Raw genomic sequence first — 21,308 nt, 5'->3', positions numbered from 1 at the left:
CACAGAGGTTACTCCTGGCTCTGCACTCAGGAATTACTCCTGGTGGTGCTGGGGGAAGGGGAAGGGGAGCCATATAGGATGCTGGGAATTGAACCCAGGTCAGCTGTGTGCAAGACAAATGTCCTACTCACTGTGCTATCGCTCCAGCCCCTACTTGTCATTTCTTTGCTACTTGCTTTTGTTTTGTTTTTATTTGAGACTACAAATAACAGTTCTCAGGAGCTACTCCAACACTGTGTTGAGAAGTAACTCCTAGTTACTTGTGCTTGAGTGACCAAATCCAAAGCTGAAATTTGGGTTAGTCCTATAAGTGCTTTATCTTCTGTACTATCTATCCAGTCCCATTTTCTTTGTTATTTTTAAAGTACACAAATTCTTTAATGCATAACATAAATGTTTACCTAATTGTGTACAATAATTAATATACTCCATATAAATATATATGGAAAATGTATAGTATATGCATATGTATGAATATATACTATATTATGCAATATAAATTGCATAAACATACGCTATACATTTAATAAAAGGATTTGTCCAACTCTGCATCTACACTTCATATTTTTATGGTTATTTTAAACTGAATTCTAGAGGATTAGTTGTGCTTTTGAACCAAATGTAGAAGGTACATTTACTAATAATACTAATTATTAGTTATAAAATGTTTTTAGATGCATGTGGGACACATGGCTTTATTCCTAGCACCACATGGCCCCCCAAATATTTTATATACAGTTAAATAAATTCTGTTAGCAGATATTTATATATGTATATAAATTATGCATCATATGTTAAACCATCCTTGCATCCCTGGGATGAATCCCAATTGGTAATGGTGTATAATCTTTTTGATGAGTTGTTGGAGTCTATTTGCTAATGTTTTGTTGAGGATCTTTGCGTCTGTGTTCATTAGGGATATTGGTCTGTAATTATTTTTCTTTGTGGTATCTCTGTCTGCTTTTGGCATCAGGGTGATATTTACTTCATAGAAACTGTTTGGAAGTGTTTTTGATACTTCTATTTCCTGGAAAAGCTTAAAGAGGATTGGGAGTAAGTCCTCTTTAAAGATTTGGAAGAATTCACTATTGAATCCATCTGGGCCAGGACTTTTGTGCTTGGGAAGACTTTTTATTACCGTTTCAACTTCCTTGATGGTGATAGGTCTGTTCAGATATTCCAGGTCTTCTTGGTTTAGCCTTGGGAGGCTATAGGAATCTAGGAATTTATCCATTTCCTCAAGGTTTTTGTGTTTTGTGGCATAACGATTCTCAAAGCAATCTCTGAGGATCCTTTGAATTTCTGTAGTTTCTGTTGTAATGTCCTCCTTTTCATTTCTGATTCGGTTTATTAGGGTTTTCTCTCCTTATTTTTGTGAGTCTTGCTAGAGGTTTATCGATCTTATTTATTTTTTCGAAGAACTAGCTCTTGGTTTCATTGATCTTTCGGATTATTTTTTGGGTTTCCATCTCGTTAATTTCTGCTCTAAGTTTTATTATTTCCTTCCTTCTGTTCGGATTGGGCTCCTTTTGTTGGTCATTCTCCAAGCTCTTAAGCTGTGAGGTTAGGTTATTTATGTGGGCTTGCTTCTCCTTCCTGGGGAATGCTTGTAGAGCTATAAACTTTCCTCTTAACACAGCTTTTTCCATGTCCCATAAGTTTTAGTAACTCGTGTCCTCATTTTCTTTCATTTCCAGGGAATCTTTTTATTTCCTCCTTGATTTCCTTTCTAAGCTACTTATTGTCCAGTAGTGAGCGTTTAATTTCCAGGTGTTTGATTTAGTTTTCTGTTTGTGTGTGTGATTTATTTCTAATTTCAGCACATCATGATCTGAGAAGATCATTGATACAATTTCTGTCTTATTACTTTTATGGAGGTATGTTTTGTGGCTCAGCTCAGCATGTGGTCTATCTTGGAGAATGTTCCATGCACACTCGAGAAGAATGTGTATTCATCTTTTTGAGGATGAAGTGTCCTGTATATATCTACTAAGTCCCTTTCTTCCATTTCTTACCTCAGATGCGGTATGTCCCTGCTAAGCTTAAGTTTGGCTGATCTATCAAGATATGATAAAGTGGTGTTGAAGTCTCCCACTAGTATTATGTTGCTATCAATGTCTTTCTTTGAGTCTATGAGTAGTTGTTTTAAGTATTTTGCTGGTCCCTCATTAGGCGCATATATATTTAGTATTGTAAATTCTTCCTGTTGTACAGGTCCCATTATCAATAAGAAATGACCTTCACTGTCTCTTGTGATATTTTCAGTCTGAAATCAATATGGTCTGATACTAGGATGGCTACCCCAGCTTTTTTATGGGAGTTGTTTGCCTGTAGGATTGTTTTCCAGCCTTTGACTTTGAGCCTGTGTTTGCTCTGACTGTTGAGATGTGTTTCTTGCAGGCAGCAGAATGTTGGGTTCAATTTTCTAATCCATCTTGCCACTCTTTCAATTGGTCGTTTAGCCCATTGACGTTGAGAGAGACTATTGTTAAAAGGTTTTGTCCCATTTTTCTGCTGAAATTTGGTGTACTTGAGAGGCTTATCTTGTCTTAAAGTAGCCCATTCAGTTGTTCTTGTGACCATGGTTTTGAGTCTATGAAGTTCTTGAGCTTTTTTTTCTGTGAAACTGTGTGCTGTTCCTTCTGTTTTGAATGAGAGTCTATCTGGGTAAAGTATTTTTGGTGAGGCATTTATTTCATTGAGTTTTTTGACTATATCCCACCACTGTTTTCGGGGCATGAGGGTTTCATCAGACAAGTTAGCTGTGAATCTTAAGTATGCTCCTTTACAGGCAATTTCTTTCTTTGATCTTGCTGCTTTCAGGATTTTGTCTCTATCTAAGGTTTTGGTCATTTTGCTCAGGGTGTGTCTTGAGGTATTTTTATTTGGATTTCTTCTAGCTGGTACACTTTGGGCTGCCTGAATGTGGTCACATGTTTTCTTCAGCTCTTCGAACATCATAGCAATGATGTTTTTGACAGTATTTTCTTTATCAGGGTTTTCTTCCTGTCCCTCTGGGACTCCAATAATTCTTATGTTACTCTTCTTGGCTTCATCATGATCTTCTCTTGCCATCTGTTCCTAGATTGTGAGTCTTTTTTTCCATTTTCTACTCTTTTCTAGAGAGTCTCTGGATTCCATCTTCGAGCTCACTGATTCTGTTCTCAGCAGCTGTTACTCTGATTCTGAGGCCTTCCACTGAGTTTTTTAATTTGCCTACCAGGTTTTTCAGGTCTGACATTTCCGTTTGTAATTTTGTTTGCATTTTCCTCATTTCTACCTTCAAATTCTCTTGTATTTTATTGGCATTGCTTTCCATTGTTTCTTTTTGCCCCCTATGTGTCCTCAGTAGCTCCCTTCTAAATTCCCTGTCAGTGAGGTTGTTTAGCACTTCAGTGCTACTGGGGTCTTCTGGACTAGCCTCTTCAATAAGTAAGCTTGGTGGGTGCTGTGTTGCTTTACCATTGTGACCTGTGTGGTTTAGCCCTTCACGTTCACTGTTACTATTCTGTTTATGATGCAGTATTAATTGAGATGGGCTTAATGAGTTATTGGCTAATGTGTTGCTGGTGGTGAAGCTAACTTAGTGAAAGTTCCAAATAAGAGGGTAACTTATGGTTCTTACTGGATAAGGGCAGAAGGGGGGGAGAATAACTCGAGGCCGCGTTAGCAGCTTCAGCTCTAGGAAGGAGCTCTGACTCAGGCCAGGTACTTATATGGGATGAGCAGAGGGTGCCCAGAATGTTGCAGCTTTGGTTGCCCGTGGTCTGCCTCAATTCCCATTCTCCGCAGATCAAGGATGAAAACTGACTGCTCTGGGGTCTAATTAGAGTCACGGCTCTGGGAAAGAGCCCTGACACAGGCTGGGTACCTGTATGGGATGAGCAGAGGATGCCCAGAACATTGCCTTGATTCCCTGTTTATATGATAGCTTTGTAGTTTTCAAATGGCAAATAAATGTCTGCACTAGAACCCATATATTGATCACAGGAATTCGAAAACATGATTTCACAAAACATTTGATTGCATGCATAAGCAGTTACCAAAATAAAGCTGCCCTACTAAGAACTCTCTATATATAATTTGGGTTGCTCCCAAGGGGTATTCAGTAGACCTGGTGGCATATCACAATGACAATCTGCCAACTGGGCCTACATGTCCATAATTAGGATCAAAGATGAGATATTGTTCAGATCCTGGGATACAGGATTATCCAGCCCCTACCCCCATCCCCCCGCTTCACTCCCCATGCAAATAGTCATCCAGGGTCACATCTGCTGGTGCTTAGGGCCCCCTAGGGCTACACCTGCTGGTACTTTTGGCTTTCCAGGACTACCCCTAGCATTTGTCCAGAGATCCAAACAGACTGAGCCACATGGATGGTATGAGCCTTAATTTCCTGAATAATATTCTCCACCCTACCCTATATTTAATATAATTTATTATCCTTTCTTCTCTGATAAAATTCTTATAAAGGTGACAGTGCTAAAATTCCTGCTTTTTAATGCAAGAACTAGAGACATCAGGATTCTAAATAATTTATAGTTACTTAGAGAAGATCTAAAATTCTTCGTTTTAGGTATAGATTGTTTAACTCTAGGACCAAATTAGAAAGTCCTCACCAGCTGCTATTTTAATTTTTTTTTTATTTTTAAGTCTGTTCTGACTGAACTGAGCCTGGTATTTAAAAAAGGACTGAAAGCAGACTGCCTGAATTGAGCACTCAATTCAATCATTATAAGTAATGTGTACTGGACCAAATTATGTCACCTATTCATACCTCGACTTGCTCTTTTGAAAACAGATGATAATATTACCTGCTTCATAAGGTGAGACAACAATTCAATGAATTATTACCTATGAAATGTTTTAAAGCAGTGCCTATCATATTGTAAATCCTCAGGATAAAATGACCAATTTCTAAATTATTGTACCAAATGTACTACACCAGAAAATAATTCAGTAAGGCACTACCACCTGAAAATTTTGTGCCACTATTATCTTTATCCAAGCTTCCATTATTTTTTCTGGTAAAATGGATATCAAATGCATTTCCTTAAAAATAAGCTGTATGTAGGGTCAGGTAGTAGCTCAAAGGTCTCAGGCACGGAAAGTGCATAAGCAATACTTAGAATGTCTCCCCATAAGTGTATGGTTCCTTGAGCACCCTGGAAATATTCTCTAAACATAGACAAAGGTGGCCCCCAGACAAGCAATAACAAAAACCATGCATATATACACATACATTTAAAACCCAACATCTAAAGATTCCAAATAGATTCATCAGTATATAAATATATGTAATAATATTATATGCATATAACATATCACTGCATCACTGTCATCCCATTGCTCATCGATTTTCTCGAGTGGGCACCAGTAATATTTCCATTATGAGACTTGTTGTTACTGTTTTTGGCATATCCAATACTCCACGGGTAGCTTGCTAGGCTCTGCCGTGCAGGTGATATACTCTCAGTAGCTTGCCGGGCTCTCTGAGAAGGGCTGAGGAATCGAACCTGAGTCTGCTGTATGCAAGGCAAACACCCTACGCTCTGTACTATCATTCCAGCCCCATATATATATATATATATATATATATATGTATACATATAATATATACATGAATAATAACTTAAGTTTTAAATGTTCACCCCAGAGTTACTTCTATTAAAAGAACTATTAATATGAAATTGCCCCTTACATAGATCAAAAATAGTGTTCCGGTCTAAACAGACTTAAAATTCTGTAGATTTAGGAGAACTAGAGATATATCTTAAATGATCCCTATATTGAAGAATTTGCATTCTAGTTTGGGAGGAAGAACTGATGTCTTATGTTAATACAAGAGTAATAATTTACAAGTTCAGTAATTGTACAACATACAGTAATGTCTGGACAGTATATTATGTGAAAAACAAATATTGGAAGCATTTTCATTTATTAAGACTAAGAATAGAGAGAACGTACTAAGAACAGAAAGAGAGGCAGATCTTAATGTGAACTCCAGACTATGAGCTTAGAATGAGTTAAGAGAATAACCAAATTTAGGAAGGTCCCTACAAATTAGTTCAGGAGAATTAAACTCCTCTGTACTTTTGCATACTGCAAATTATTAATACTATTTACAATTCACCCTTTCACTTCAAATATTCCCTTAAGCTTACATAATAATTGCATTCAGTAGTATCTATTTGTTGAATATTCATTTGCACTATGTGTCATAGACTATGTAGGCACTAATTGTTTTCCTTCCTTTCAAAAAAAGTAACTAACCAATATTTTCTTCTTGATTGTATCCAAAACATAGACCATCTATAAAAAGACTGAGTACTGAATAATTTTGTTCCTTAGTTTTGTTATTTTATGTTACTGCAAGCTGTTAATCATAGATAATTGGAATGGGAAAGTAATGAACGATAAACTATTTTTATAAATGCACTTAATATTTATATTCATCTATTATATATATGTGAACAAAGAGACAGAAACAACAGGGATATTTCTATTCTAGAAATAGAACACCTGCTGACTGAATCACCACTCTTCACAGTCAGTCTTCAGTAAGAGTTAGATGGGTAATTGAAATCTATTGATAATGCCCCAAACTCATTTCATATAATAGCTTCATTTTCTTTCCCATCAACCCTCTGACCCAAACTGATATGTTGCTAAATCAACTAGGGAAAGAAATAACACAATGAAAAAATGTAGACTGAATTTCTTAAATTTGCTTCACAGTGACTCTTTGAAGGTTTCAGAAGTCTTACCAAGTTTAGTTGTTTCAGTTCCTTTTTTAGTATTGGGGAATATGGTTGCTGAGAGCCACAGTTGTGAAGACACAATAACATTAAAAACATGATATTGGTGGAGTAATCTGAAGGAAAAGCATCAATACATAAGAAGTGTTTGTCAGTGGCCACTACCCATTTACCTAAAATTAGTACTGCTGTTCCCCCCATTAAACGAGGGCTCTAAGTAAATTTATTACACCTGGCCATGACATCAGAACTTTGCTTACCACAAACCTCCAAGCAAACACTCTCAATCTATCCAAGTTAGAATGCAAGATAACTCCTATGAGAATCTAATTAAGCAAGTACCAAGCTCAATGGGATACTTCAAAATAATGCATTTTAGATAAGAAAATTACAAAATATTTCAGGGAGTGAAAAAGGAAAACAGATTTATGATGGAAGAGGACAAAAGAGCCTTCCATTTTCATATATTGGATCTTGCAAAGAAATAACCTGATGTTTCTATTTCATAGGACAAGTCCTTCATGTAAGAGAATACAATCACCGGGGCTGGAGTGATAGTACAGTGGGTAGGGTGTTTGCCTTGCAAGCAGCCAACCTGGGTTCGATTCCCAGCATCCCATATGGTCCCCCTAGCACCGCCAGGAGTAATTCCTGAGTGCATGAGCCAGGAGTAACCCCTGTGCATTGCTGGGTGTGACCCAAAAAGAAAAAAAAAGAGAGAGAGAATACAATCACCATTGTTACACTGAATCATGGGAATGTTCCATTAAGTTTCCCATTGATTATTCATTTGTATGTGGTAAAAAAGGAAGTGATAAGCTTTTTATATCCTCTTCAGGATAACATCTAAATCTCTTAGGAAATAAAGATATCATGCAACAAACTTGTATTTGGAATCCAAAGGCCAGAATGAAATTCCAGGTTTCTCCTCTTACTATGTAATTTTCAGCCAATAGTGTCACACATCTGCTAACACACCTTAGGTCCAGTGTGACATTTTCATTTGTGTAAGCCTAGGCTCAATAATTAGTTGATCCTGGATAAATATTCTTTACACAAGGATAATATTTATTTAAATAACAATTTTAAGCTAATTTCAGTGTACCACGTGATGGGTTCCCATTAGGCTGAATATTTTAAAGCACATTTTCCTCTACTTTAAAAATATTCTGATGACATATTTTCACAACGGCTGAACATTTTCAGCCAAAGCTGAAACATGGACTGAAGATTTGCTGCTTAGAATGTAGTAGAATCAAATTTTCTATTAAGAGTTACAGGAGAATAGAATGGTTAGAGAAGATCAGCACCCCAAATGCTCTTTGTCATGTCAATGAAATCTGCCTTAAACTTGCACTCATCAAAGATAGGAAATTGAACCTATTTCAGGTTCCCAGAGGCCGAGTCTGATCTTAACAGGGCCTCTGCACAGCATTTTACCACTACTGACTAGCTTAGATTTTTTCTGAACATCTGAAAAACAAAAGAATGGATATCCCTGAGACCTCATCTTATTAGCAAATTACACTTTAATTTAATATCCTATATACATAATTTTTGTTTGCTTGCCACAAGTGGCTGTATTAAGAGCTTATTACTGGCTCTTTGCTCAGGAATCAATCTGGTGGGGCTCAGGAGCCAATATGGTATCCCCAGATGGAACCTAGAACCTGGGTCAGCTACATCCATGGCAAGCAGCCTACCTGCTGTACTATCTTTCCAGCCTCAAACTCCTGTTTTTTTGTTTGTTTATTTTGTTTTTTGCTTTTTTTTGGGTCACATCCAGCAATGCTCGGGGTTACTCCTGGCTCTGCGCTCAGAAATTTTTCCTGGCAGTGCATGGGGGACCATATGGGATGCTGGGGATCAAACCCAGGTCGGCCGCATGCAAAGCAAACGCCCTACCTGTTGTACTATTACTCCAGCCCCCAAGCTCCTGTATTTTTGATGACTTTCATTTTCAGAATCTGATTCATATCACTAAGCACATCTTTTATTAGTAGTAATGTTTATAGCCCAAAGCTCCAGTTGTACATAATGAATAATAGCTGGAATATTCTACATCTATATAAGCTGCTTCATTGGAAGAAAGACTTAAACACTAAAAACAAATAAAATTAAAACAAAAATCAGTATATTAGATCTATGGGCTGGAGTGATAGCGCAACGGGTAGGGCGTTCACCTCGCACGCAGCCGACCCAGGTTCATTCCTCCGCCCCTCTTGGAGAGCCCAGCAAACTACCGAGAGTATCTTGCCTGAAGGGCAGAGCTTGGCAAGTTATCTGGGGCATATTCGATATGCCGAAAACAGTAACAACAAGACTCACAATGGAGACGTTACTGGTGCCCTCTCGAGCAAATTGATGAGCAACAGGATAAGTGATATAGATCCACACTCATCTTTATATAGAAGCAGATCTCTAGATTTTCCCCACGGAGTATAAACCATTGAAAGTTCTACCAACTTTTCCTTTTGATCAAAAACTTGGCAATGGTCTTCAGGCCTGCATTCTGCTACTAGAGAATGGCTTGTCTAGATTTTTGGAAATTGCTCTATAACCTGCATTACCAATGTTCTGTGGGAGTAATAGATGACTTTAAAGAAACAGAAAATCATTATGAAAGAAATGGATCATTGCATTATGTAAAATGATATTTAAAGGTACTCCAGTACTTCTGGAAGGAATCTCTTAGAGCTATGGAGTCGAGTCTGTCTTCCTAGAAGGGGGCATATTGGCTGTAGATAGAAGAGTCAGGAGAGGAGAGGTGGAACTTGTGAAGCTTAATACAGGTATTGGGAACAGACAAAAATGTCCAATGAGATGCATGTAGACTTCAAAATTAATACTAACTCTTGTGGTAGTGGGAACTTAACCTAAGAACAAACACTATTTATTTGGGAGGCCAAGACATGTTTATGTGATGATGCCACTAGATCGTTAGGAAGAGCGCTGGGATTCATGCTGGCAAAAGAAGGTCACAGGTTAAGTCTCATCCTGGCTGCATCAAAAAAAGCAAAAACTAGATCCTAAGCTCTGTGGAGCATGGCTACAGGCACCGGAGCAGGTAAGACTCAACCTTGTGAAGTGGCCCAGAAGGGAGACTCAGCAGAAGGGAGTATCTGGGTAAAGTTGGCAAGAACAAGGTGTCAGTACCAGGTGTCCGGCCTTGAGCCTCACTCGACCTCCTAGTCACATGAGCCCAGGACACAGAAACTGTTACATACGCTTAGCAAGTCATCCTAACTGCAGCATCTAGCCTTGATTGGGATTGGACCAGGGTAAAGCAGAGTTGTAAAAGTGATAGACCCATAATGCTACACTTTCTGTGCTTGGACCTTCCTGTTAAGCCGAGACCCTCTATAAAATATGTGTGTGTGTGGCAATAAAGTGAACAGCCATCAGCTACTCCTGGAGGGTTTTTCTCCGCATACCCATCATCAGTCAAGCCAAGTCTGCCCAAACCCTGTGGGCAATGTGTCCAGGCACCATTGGGGAAAAACTGTTCCCCAACAAAGTTCCCTCTAAGGAAACTGCACACACCATACACAGAAGGATATGTGTGCTGTAACCCCGTAGACACCTGGGAGGTCTTATGGTTGTGAAGAAGTCAGAACACAGATAACAAAGACTGTTGCATCCAATTGCTTCTGCCTTTAGCAAAGGGGCCAAAATACCAACCGTGTTCTTATCTTTGAATAAAGATGGTCCAACTGAGAAAGAGGTGTGTCTGCAGGTACTATGAGGCAAGTTCTTTCTTTGCAAAATGTCAGTTCAGAGACCCTACATGAAAATATTTAAGCCGTAACTTATTTCACAGGGTTTTTTTTTATGGTTTAGCATCATATTCCCCAAATCAGTGTGTGCAAAGATATCTATTTAGGATTCCACAGCATCTCTCTTTGCTTCCAACAATTTCTAGACAGTGTTTAAGATTCCGGTATGCTAGTTTTAGTCTGATCTCTACAGCTCTGTCCCATATCTTTTTTTGTTGTGTGAAGAACTCCTGGAAGGATCTTGAACTAATTTTCCTTCTCCTTAAGCAAAAAAAGTAGGGCACTGAAAGCCCAAAAATAGTTTGTAACGTTTTGTGGGACAAAAGATACTGCTGCACTATTGGAATTAGGCAAATGTTCATTCTGTGAATTTTGTAACCAATCTAAACTTTATTGGTATTTTGTATTAGATATCTCTATCCAGTAATGAAAGGGTTGAAAATATACTTAAATTCTTTAAATTATCTAATTCAGCATTCAAAATTTCTCTTTTGCACTTTGAGGTGTTTTTGTTTATTTGTTTGTTTGTTATAATGACTTACCACCATCCCTATTCCATTTCTTGAAGGATTTCTTTCCTTCTACTCTCCCATTTAAGAAACCCTCTTGGGGGCTGGGGCACAGCGGGTAGGGCGTTTGCCTTGCATGCAGCCAACCTGGGCTCTATTCCCAGCATCCCATATGGTCCCACAAGCATCACAGGGAGTAATTCCTGAGTGTATGAGTCAGGAGTAACCCCTGTGCATGGCCGGGTGTGACCCAAAAAGAAAAAAAAACCTCATAATTTTCTTTTCTATGGAATAAACACCATCTTCCCATCAGTTTTAAGAGCACTCAAATTTCCATTTGGCTTGGTCTTGAAAGGTGTCCAGTTTTCATTTCAGCCAATGCCAGACAGGAAGGAAGGAAGTGACTCAAATAAACTTGAAAAATCTCTAATGGGGGCCTCTTATTTTATTTCTTTTTATTTTTTAATTTTTAATTAAATAACCATGAGATACAGTTAAAAGCCATTAATGATTGTGTTTCAGTCATACAATGTTCCAGCACCCATCCCTCCACCAGCATACATTTTCCACCACCAATGTCCCCCAGTATCCCTCCTGCCATCCCCTCCACGCTCTCCCCAGCCTCCTTCTATGGCATTTTTCTCTCTCCCTCACCCCCCTCTTCTATTGGGCATTAGGGTTTGCAATACTGATACTGATAGACCATTATGTTTGGTGCATTACCCACTTTCAGCTCTTATCTCCCATCCAGAGCAATCACTTCCAACCACCAATGTCATAGTGGTTCCATCTTATAAAAGATATTTAAAAGTTGCATTCCTACATGACATTTCTAAGAAATGAATGCTGTATAAATCAGTGTATTCCATGTTGATTTACAGAGACCTCTTTTGTTAGTCTGGGTCCATATTGTTAAAGATAATTCTTGGACAGTCTCTCCTTCTATGAAACCTGTTCTATCTGGAGCTCAGTCATCGGTATGTTTTTTGATGATGTGTGACAATGTTGCCATCTTTCCTGTTTGAGTATATTTTCTCCAACCTCCTCCAGTAAAGTAAGAGAGATCCTGAGTTGTAGATAAGCTGGCAACCAACCATTCATCCCTTGCTAACTTTCTCAACAAGCCCTGCCTTTTCTTCTTGAGAATAGAGAAATGTGTTCCCAGGTTTTAAAGAACTCCATTATTTTCCAGAATTTTTCTAACAATCAATTTCACATTTTCCAGATTGTAATGTGGCAATAGTATAATATATGAATGACTCACATTCGACCAAACGGATAATAATATTACCAGATAAGCATATTACCGTATGAATAATCAAACAAAATTATTCAGACTGTAGGAGGTTTTTCCTTTTTTATTAAGAGAGGCTAAATACCAAGAATATAGGCAGCCAGCCCAGTGGAACCATCATTACAAGGAAAATGTTATTTTAACATTTAATTAAACCTTTTGAGAAACTGAGACTAAGTCACTTAGTTTTCTAAGCCAATTTTTTCCTTCCACACTGTAATTTTATTTCCGCTTTGTTTCTTTGTCCTTTCTCAGCAGTTCACTGGGCTTTAAATAAATAGTGCCTTTTTTTCTGTGAAATAATGGAAAGACCTGATATCTCAGAGAGGAATCTAAAAGATTATAGCTTTCTCAGAAAGCTTGACTGAGGCACAGACCCGATTGACATAAAATAAAATGTTTAAAATTCTACAAAATCATCTAACTTCTAGTTGTGTGTGTGTATGAGGCCATTTTGCTAAGCAAATTTAAAGTTAGTGATTAGATATTATTTAAACCATTGACTAAACATTTCCAAATTGTAAAAAAAAAATTGCCTGGACTCTTCAAATGCATCAAGACACTAGAGAACACTTAAAGAATACCTGCTGCAGCATAGCAGTGGACTTTGTTTTAATGAATAATAAGATAAGAGGTTCTTTCCCATTCCTAGGTCACTCCATTTCCCCTCATTCCCCTTTCATGTCTGTTTCTCTTGAATATGAGTACACACTCATCAGTGGAACCATTCGACTGATAACTTCACTGATTTGGCTGATCATTTGACCTGGGAAGCTCATTCCTCAGATGAATGAGTGACTGAAGCCTCCCTGCATTCCACTCCCTGTTCCACGTGAATTTTAAAGAGAAACCCTAGAAAATATTTTCCAAAACAACAGCCCTTGCATTTGACCTTGTTTTCTCTTTTTATGACTTTATATTGCAATGGTTTCCTTGCCATTTACATGACCTGATTAGATGGATGCTATTAGAACAATACATAATTGTACATACACATGTGACTTATTTGATTGTGATAGATATATTGTGATCTAGATAGATTGTGATCTATCATTTCCAGTAGTTTGACGTTGTTGTTATTTGGGTTTTGCCCAATACTAACTGTTGCTTAACACTTCCCAGCAATATCTAGTCAGAAGAGCAGGGCTTGACTCATCATAAATAGTCTTTAAATATACAAAGGAGTGACTACAGTTTAGTAAGGAGTCCATTAGCCTTTTCTTAGAGATGTTGCTATAAATGCCTTCTTGTTCTCATGACTCTGATCAGCAGCAATGTGAAATCCAAATTCTTATTTTACTCTTAGATGACTCTTGATAAAGGAAAACAGCAACCTAAAAAAAATTAACAAGCCATGTTAAAACATCATGAGGTAGAACCCTAATTTAATTGTATAAAATATGGCAATACCAGTGACTGAACTGTGTGTTCAGACCCCCCTTCTCCCAAACTTTGCTACTGGGAAAGAAAAGTTGAGTCTGAGTCTATCCAGGTAGACTAGTCAGGGCTGAGAACTCTGGGGCCTTCTCAGAATGGGGGTGGGCAGAGTCCCCTTTCTGTTGAAGGCAAAGAACCCACAGTCATACTCAACACCCTCCGAGTTAGAAATGATTCAGCTCCACAACTAAATCTCATCAAACTGCCAAGCCACCAAATTGTGCCAGATCTATAGCTCCTAAACCACATGGCCATGACACTGCCAAATTTCATAGCACTGTCCTCCCAGTAGGATCACAGCAAAGTTGATTGCAAAGTTGCATAGAAGACCACCAAGCTCAGTGAGCCTACACAGTAACGTAGAAGGCTCAACAAGCGCCAACCAGCAAAGTCAATCCTCAAAAATAACTTTAGAATATCATTGTGAGCCATTGCAATGGTCACAAATTGACTCTTTTTGATCTAAATTATGATAATTCCATTTTCCTTTGCATTGTAATAAACAGCATGAAGTACAAATTTGCTTGTACCTGCAAGGGGGCAGGCTGGGGTGGTGAGTAGGAATCAGGAATATTGTTACATGGAAGGGCATATCAGTGGTGGAATTTGTGCTGGTACATTTAATGCCTTAAACAACTGTATTATGAACAACTTGGTAAATCACAACGTTATAATGTAGCACTGCCATCCCGTTGTTCATCAATTTGCTCGAACGAGTACCAGAAATGTCTAAATTGTGAGACTTGTTACTGTTTTTGGCATATCGAATTCACCACTGGTAGCTTGCCAGGCTCTGCCGTGTGGGCGGGATATTTTTGGTAGCTTGCCAGTGTCTCTGAGAGGGATGGAGGAATCAAACCCAGGTCAGCTGCATACAAGGCAAATGCCCTACCTGTTGTCCTATCATTCCAGCCCAACGTTATAATAAAAAAAGTTTAGAAAAGACATCCCAGTGAGCTGTTCTAGGTTATCTAGCCAAGAGCAGTGAACAGCAACCTAGGAACCAGGCTAATGTGCGTTCTCTTCAGCCCATCTCTGTGTTGGAAATCAAAGTGAATGGCAATAGGGCAGGGTGACAAAATATTTTCCTTATTTAAGTGAGATTAATCTAGGTTCCAAAGTAATATTTTTGACCAAAATTTGTTTGCACTCTAACAAAACTTAGCAGAGATCCCAAGAAACTTATTGTTTTAAAGGTGATACCTGCAAATGTAATTATAGATTAAAATTAAGTAAAATAAGAAATAAGCCCTCCAAAGAAAAACAAACAGAAACAGTAATTTCACTAATGGGTAGATAGATATCCCAACTAGAACCAAGGATGTAGCTCAGTGGTAAAGCACATTAGTAGCATATGAGGGGGCTAGGGTTTGAACTCTAGCATCTCTGTCTGTCTGTCTGTCCGTCTGTCTGTCTCTGTTTCTCTCTTTCTCTCTCTCTCTTAGTTACTCACACTCACAAACTAATGAACAAACTAGACCAAAATAAATTCTCAGATCATAAGAAAAAAATAGTGGCTTACCAAAGAGAAATATGAAGGGATGGGGCTGGAGCGATAGCACAGCAGGTAGGGCGTTTGCCTTGCACGCGGCCTACCTGGGTTCGATTCCCAGCATCCCATATGGACCCTGAGCACAACCAGAGATGATTCCTGAGTGCAGAGCCAGGAGTGACCCCTATGCATCGCCGGGTGTGACCAAAAAAGCAAAAAAAAAAAAGATAAAGTAAGTATATTGAGGACGCAGAGAGTTCCCTATAAATTAATAAAGTATCCTTTAAAAAAAAGAAATATGAAGGGATGGAGGATGGGGGAGTCATATGAAAGGAGTTTATTGACAGTAAAACATAGATGGCAATGGCAAACATCTCATATGTAACATGAACAGAGATGTTTGATTTATAAAGTTGTCTACCAGAAACCTATAGAATGTCAAAAATCAATGTCCCATCCATAAACAAATTAGTAATGAAATCTAAGGAAAATATATATATAGATTATTAAATTCTAAAATAATAAAATCACTTAAATATTTTAAATGATAATCCATCATATGCCAGTACACTTATAATGTAAAATACTTATGTTTTTCAAAACTCAACCATTGGATGAGAAGAGTGACTATATTTTTAATTTTTATCAAATCTCTGTAATATATAAACTAAGAGAAGACATTTAGAATTTACTTCTATAGTGGCCTCTATTACATCATATCTCTGGTAGATCGAAGAGAACTCCACTGAGTGCTCATGGTACCATGAGAAAGAAAATAAGCAAGAAATATTTTAGCATTTTAAAAATAATAATTTGTCTGGGAATTAGGTAGTACAGTGGGTAAGGCTTCTGCCTTGCAAAAGATTAATCCAGGTTTGATCTCTGGAATCCTGTATATTTCTCTCAGGAGTGATTCCTGAGCACAGAGCCAGGATTAAGCACTGAAGCATAGCTAGAGTTATCCCCCAATTTCAGCTTAATAAATAAATGGATAATTTGACTCCTGGCCTCCAGAAATATTTCAGGAATGCCCTAAGAGCCATGTACAAATGATATCTGTAAAACAACTGAGAAGTTCCATCACCAACTTTAGCTGTTCCAGTACTCAAACTTGTCCATTATTTAGTCACCTGCTCATACAGAAGCTGTACCTTGTACTGCTCCAGAGAACGTAAGAAAAACTTGTCATCGCTAGGCAATGATGAACATTGTGTGGGAAAAGATTTAAAAGTAATAATACCACCAAGTTAAAACAAATGTTATAGAAAAATGTGTCAGAATTATATTTGGATAACTCAATATTCAGACAGAAATTAAGTATTTTATTTTTATGGAACAAAAGAAGACATTCCTTCATTGCACAAGTGAAATGTAATTGAAGTGTCATTCTATTTTTGTGACATTAACAGAACTGATTAAATCTGGTATATTGCTCAAGTAAAGGGAGTTGTCAAATATTAGCAGACATGTTAATAAAGTAAAAGGCGCCAGGAAAGCTTAGCAGTCTTATATAGGATAAGAAAAAAATCTAATACAATATTTGGATAGAGCAAAGACACATTAGAAATTAAATCATGTAGTTATTTATAAGATTTGTTCGAGCAGACACCAGTAATGCCTCTCATCGATGAGCAGTGGGATGACAGTGACAGTTATTTATAAGATTGTATCTTCAAAGTGCTTTGTCTCAACAAGAAGATTTTCATTTTTATTTTTATTATTTGAATAATAATATTCATTATTATTATTATTATTATTATTATTATTATTATTATAGCACAGCGGGTAGGCATTGCCTTGCATGCGGCCGACCCAGGTTCAATTCCTCCTTTCCTCTCGGAGAGCTCAGCAAGCTACCGAGAATATCCCGCCTGCACGGCAGAGCTTGGCAAGCTAGCCATGGCGTATTTGATATGCCCAAAACAGTAACAACAAGTCTCACAATGGAGATGTTACTGGTGGCCATTCGAGCAAATCGATGAGCAATGGGACGACAGTGCTACAGTGCTATTCTTCTTCTTCTTCTTCTTCTTCTTATTATTATTATTATTATTGTTGTTGTTATTGTTATTATTATTATTATTATTATTGAATCATATTGAATCACCATGATATACACTTACAAAGCTTTCATGTTTGAGTTTCAGTCAAACAATGATTAAACACCGATCCTTCTACCAGTGCACATTTTCCACCACCAGTGCTCCAGTATCCCTCCCCTTACCCTGCCTCTATGGCAGACAATTTCCCTCTTACTCTCTTTACTTTGGGGATTATGGTTTGCAATATACATGTATATATGTATATATATTTAATGAGAGGCCATCATGTTTGGTCTTTTATCTACTTTCAGCACCCATCTCCCATCCCCAGTGATCCCTCCAACCATCATTGTCTCAGAGATCCCTTCTCTATTCCAGTTGCCCTCTCCCCCAGCTCATCAGGAAGAGGATTTTTCTTTCTCCCTTTAAAATTCAAACCGAGAAACAAGGCTCTTGTAAATCATATTTTGTTTTGTTAATGCAAGTATTCAGATTTGTTTGGCTTTGTCAGACTTTTGCCACCTGGAAAATACTTGTGATATTATTGCTAAGAGTTTTCAATTTTAACATAATACCCTGGTTGTTCTAGAAGACTTGAACCCTCTTTGAAAGACACATGAGCGAAAATGAAGAACTGAATAGTAATAATTTATGTAGTAATATTCCACCAAAAGAAAAACATGCATTTCTTTAAAATCAAAAATATCATGTAAAAGAACATGAATGCTAACGTGAAGTTTCAACTCAATTGAACACAACCACAAACAACCAATTGGCAATTTGTAAATAATCTAAAACATGCACATGGGCCCAGAGTGATCATACAGCTGCTAAGGCACTTGTCTTGCATGGGGTCGACCTGAATTTGATCCCTGGCATTACCAAGCTCACTGGGAGTGATCCCTGAGCACAGACCCAGGAATAAACCATGAGAACTTCCCCAAATCAAAATATAAAAGCCAATAAAAGGTGTGCATATATTGAAGCTTACAGTTGTGGATTTTGATGAGAAGAAACATATTACCATCAATTTACTGCTCAAGATTCAATTTTTCCTTGAGTTTTTTACTCATTCTGGAGGTGTTATCTTCCTGCAAAATCTCCCCTACTACCCAGATGCTCTGAGTGAGGGAACACCTACAGCTTTTCAGAAAAAGGAGCTGCTTGCTTCAAGAGCGAACCTTGCCGAACAGCACTGAGGATTTTTTCGCTTCCCTTAGGTTCTTCGCAGTAGTAGCCTGCTGGAGTCCACAGATTACTGGCTGCAAAATCAGAGGACCCCCTGCCAGATTGGCTTTGTAGAAGACAAGTCTGAGAACTGCGCTTCTGTAAGTACAAACGACTCTTGGACAAGACCTGATAGAGCCGGGGAGTTGGGCACGGGTGATCATGCCTAGAAAAGGTTTCATAACTTGCCGAAGAGATTGGGGAAGTATCCCATTGAAAAATTTAGGATTAGCTTTTTGGAGTTTATTACATAACTCAGCACCCAGATTATTGCAGCATTCAAAGCTCAGGTTTCCATAGTAATTTGCTACATTTAATAGGTAAATTAATTTGACAGTTATTTAAAAGGATGCTAATATTTCCCAAGTTGATTGAGAAAAGTAACTCATTGTTTGTATAAGGAGAAAGTAAAGGAGCAGTAATGACCTCGTTAGGATTATTTTTATTTTTAGGATATTTTTAATTTCTCTTACTCTGTTCTCATGAAAGTTCTGTAAAAATTTTCTGCCATTCTTAAGAGTTATAGTCACAATTTGAAAACTGTTTTGATCTAAGACATGTACAAAGTATCTCGGTACGCTGCCCCGAGACTTACATTTAAAATCTTTTTCTCTTAAGGGAAGAGACATTCTTAAAGATTGAAATAATTCTTATGCTTACAACATAAATTCTCATTATTGATTGGAAATATGTTCTGTCCTACGAATTCTACATAGCTCTGTATTTCATTTTAGTCTCAGTCACCTGCTGTAATGAGGTTATGATTACAGAGATGGTTGGGGATAATTCCGAAAATGAAATTCTCATGACTCAATTCCGAGCATCAGTTCTGAGCTATTCTTGGAGGGAAATTGTATGCCAGCATAGGAAGGAAGGAAGGAAGGAAGGAAGGAAGGAAGGAAGGAAGGAAGGAAGGAAGGAAGGAAGGAAGAGAGGGAGGGAGGGAGGGAAAGAGGGGGAAGAGTGTCTTTTTATATACATTGAGCAAACCAGAGCTGGCAGTGGATGGGAAACATTTATTTTTTTTGCTTTTTGGGTCACACCCAGCGATGCTCAGGGGTTACTCCTGGCTTTGCACTCAGGAATTACTCTTGGCAGTGCTTGGGGGACCATATGGGATGCCGGGGATTGAACCCAGGTCGGCTGCGTGCAAGGCAAATGCCCTACCCGCTGTGCTATCGCTCTGGCCCCTGGATGGGAAACATTTAACAATGCAGAGCCTCATAATTCATGGAAAGTAAATTCCATCTAACAGACTTAATTCAATCTCCTTTTAAAGACAAATCATTTTGATTAACTTAGGAGCTTTGATTCTTATCAGGAAAATTGGTTACTAGCTAAAATCCACTGGGGAAAATGGAAAGATTAGGTGAAAAATAGTCTAATAGTGATATTTTGCAAATTTAAATTCTGAGATGAGTTTGGAAATTTAAACATTTATTGATTAAGATCCCTAATTACACTGCCATAAATTGTAATAGGGAGAAAATGAAGAGGAAAAAGTGTCAGTGGCTACACTCTGGTCAAAAGTGTGATCTAGAAAATTCCTGTATTAAATATTTATTTGGAAAAAGTGGGAAAATCAAAGCACTAAAATTATATAAATATATAAAAATAAAATTCAAAGAACTTTTCTATAAACTTTATATTTTTTGGAGTCTGTATTACAGATCTATGACTTAAAATGCTAAATTGTTAGTGAAATTTAAGATTATCTTTGGATCTTCTTAAGAGCAAGAAAAGTTTTATCCTGTTCTCAACAAAGCAAATGGATTCAAATTTAGACGCAAAATCAAATGATTTCCTTTCTTGAGTCTTTGACTCTCTATAGTGTCAGCTGAGAGCAATGTAGTTGAACTATTCATTCTGCCTTCATGTCTCCTATTCTTTCAAGCAGGGAATAAAGTAGCACTGTAGCACTGTCATCCCGTTGTTCATCGATTTGCTCAAGCCGGCACCAGTAACATCTTCATTGTGAAATTTACTGTTACAGGTTTTAGCATATCAAATATGCCAGGGGGAGCTTGCCAGGCTCTGTCTTACAGGTGGGATACTCTTAGCTTGCCGGGCTCTCTAAGAGGGGCAGAGGAATTGAACCCGGGTTGGCCTCGTGCAGGGCAAACGCCCTACCTGCTGGGCTATCACTCCAGTCCAGGGAATAAAGTATAAACACAACTTAGAGACATATTGGAATATTTATAACCCCGCAAGCTTTGAGGATAACTAAAGTTGACATAAACTTAAAAAATTTCCTTGACTCTAAACTTGAGATTTTTGGATCCCAATGCAAAAAAAAAAAAATAGTCCTAATGCCTCAAAGAATTCTTTAATCATAACTTCATGATCTCCAAATTCTCTTTCTCCTTGTGAATTGGCACCAACTGCTAGAGAGAGAGAGAGAGAGAGAGAGAGAGAGAGAAGAAACTGTTCAGATTTGGACATTGCTAAAAGAAAACTGTTCTCTAGATGAAAAAGCGAGGTGAATTGGAGAGATAACTGAACTAAAATAGCTACAACCCCATCCCCTCCCAAAGGTAGCTAGCATGTCTGGGACAAATTATTTCATTCCATTTCAAATCAGATTCTCCACATCAGTATGAAAATGACAATGTAATTTGAAGGAGAAAAAAAAGACTACATTAAAATAATTTCATGAAATCTAATTCAAAAGGGAGTTTAACGAAATCATCGGAAACCTCAAACTATGTTATAGACTGTCACAACAGAATGTGGAGAACTTGAAACAGTGTTGTCCCATAATATATTACAT

The 21,308-nt window shown here is 37.8% G+C and overlaps 1 protein-coding gene across 6 annotated transcripts in view; it reads left to right on the top strand.

The window, feature by feature from the left end:
- SPHKAP (SPHK1 interactor, AKAP domain containing) overlaps positions 1-21,308 on the top strand; it is a 168,228-nt gene that overhangs the window by 57,649 nt on the left and 89,271 nt on the right. For all 6 annotated transcript variants that reach the window (XM_055120937.1, XM_055120938.1, XM_055120936.1 and 3 more), the window contains one exon: positions 18,532-18,639. In XM_055120937.1, the coding sequence (XP_054976912.1) occupies positions 18,532-18,639 (108 nt within the window). The remainder of the gene's footprint in view (positions 1-18,531; positions 18,640-21,308) is intronic.

Source organism: Sorex araneus, chromosome X, assembly GCF_027595985.1.
Source record: "Sorex araneus isolate mSorAra2 chromosome X, mSorAra2.pri, whole genome shotgun sequence".
Taxonomy (NCBI): Eukaryota; Metazoa; Chordata; class Mammalia; order Eulipotyphla; family Soricidae; genus Sorex; species Sorex araneus.
The sequence above is the reverse complement of the archived record's forward strand: the minus strand, read 5'-3'. Positions and strand labels throughout refer to the sequence as shown.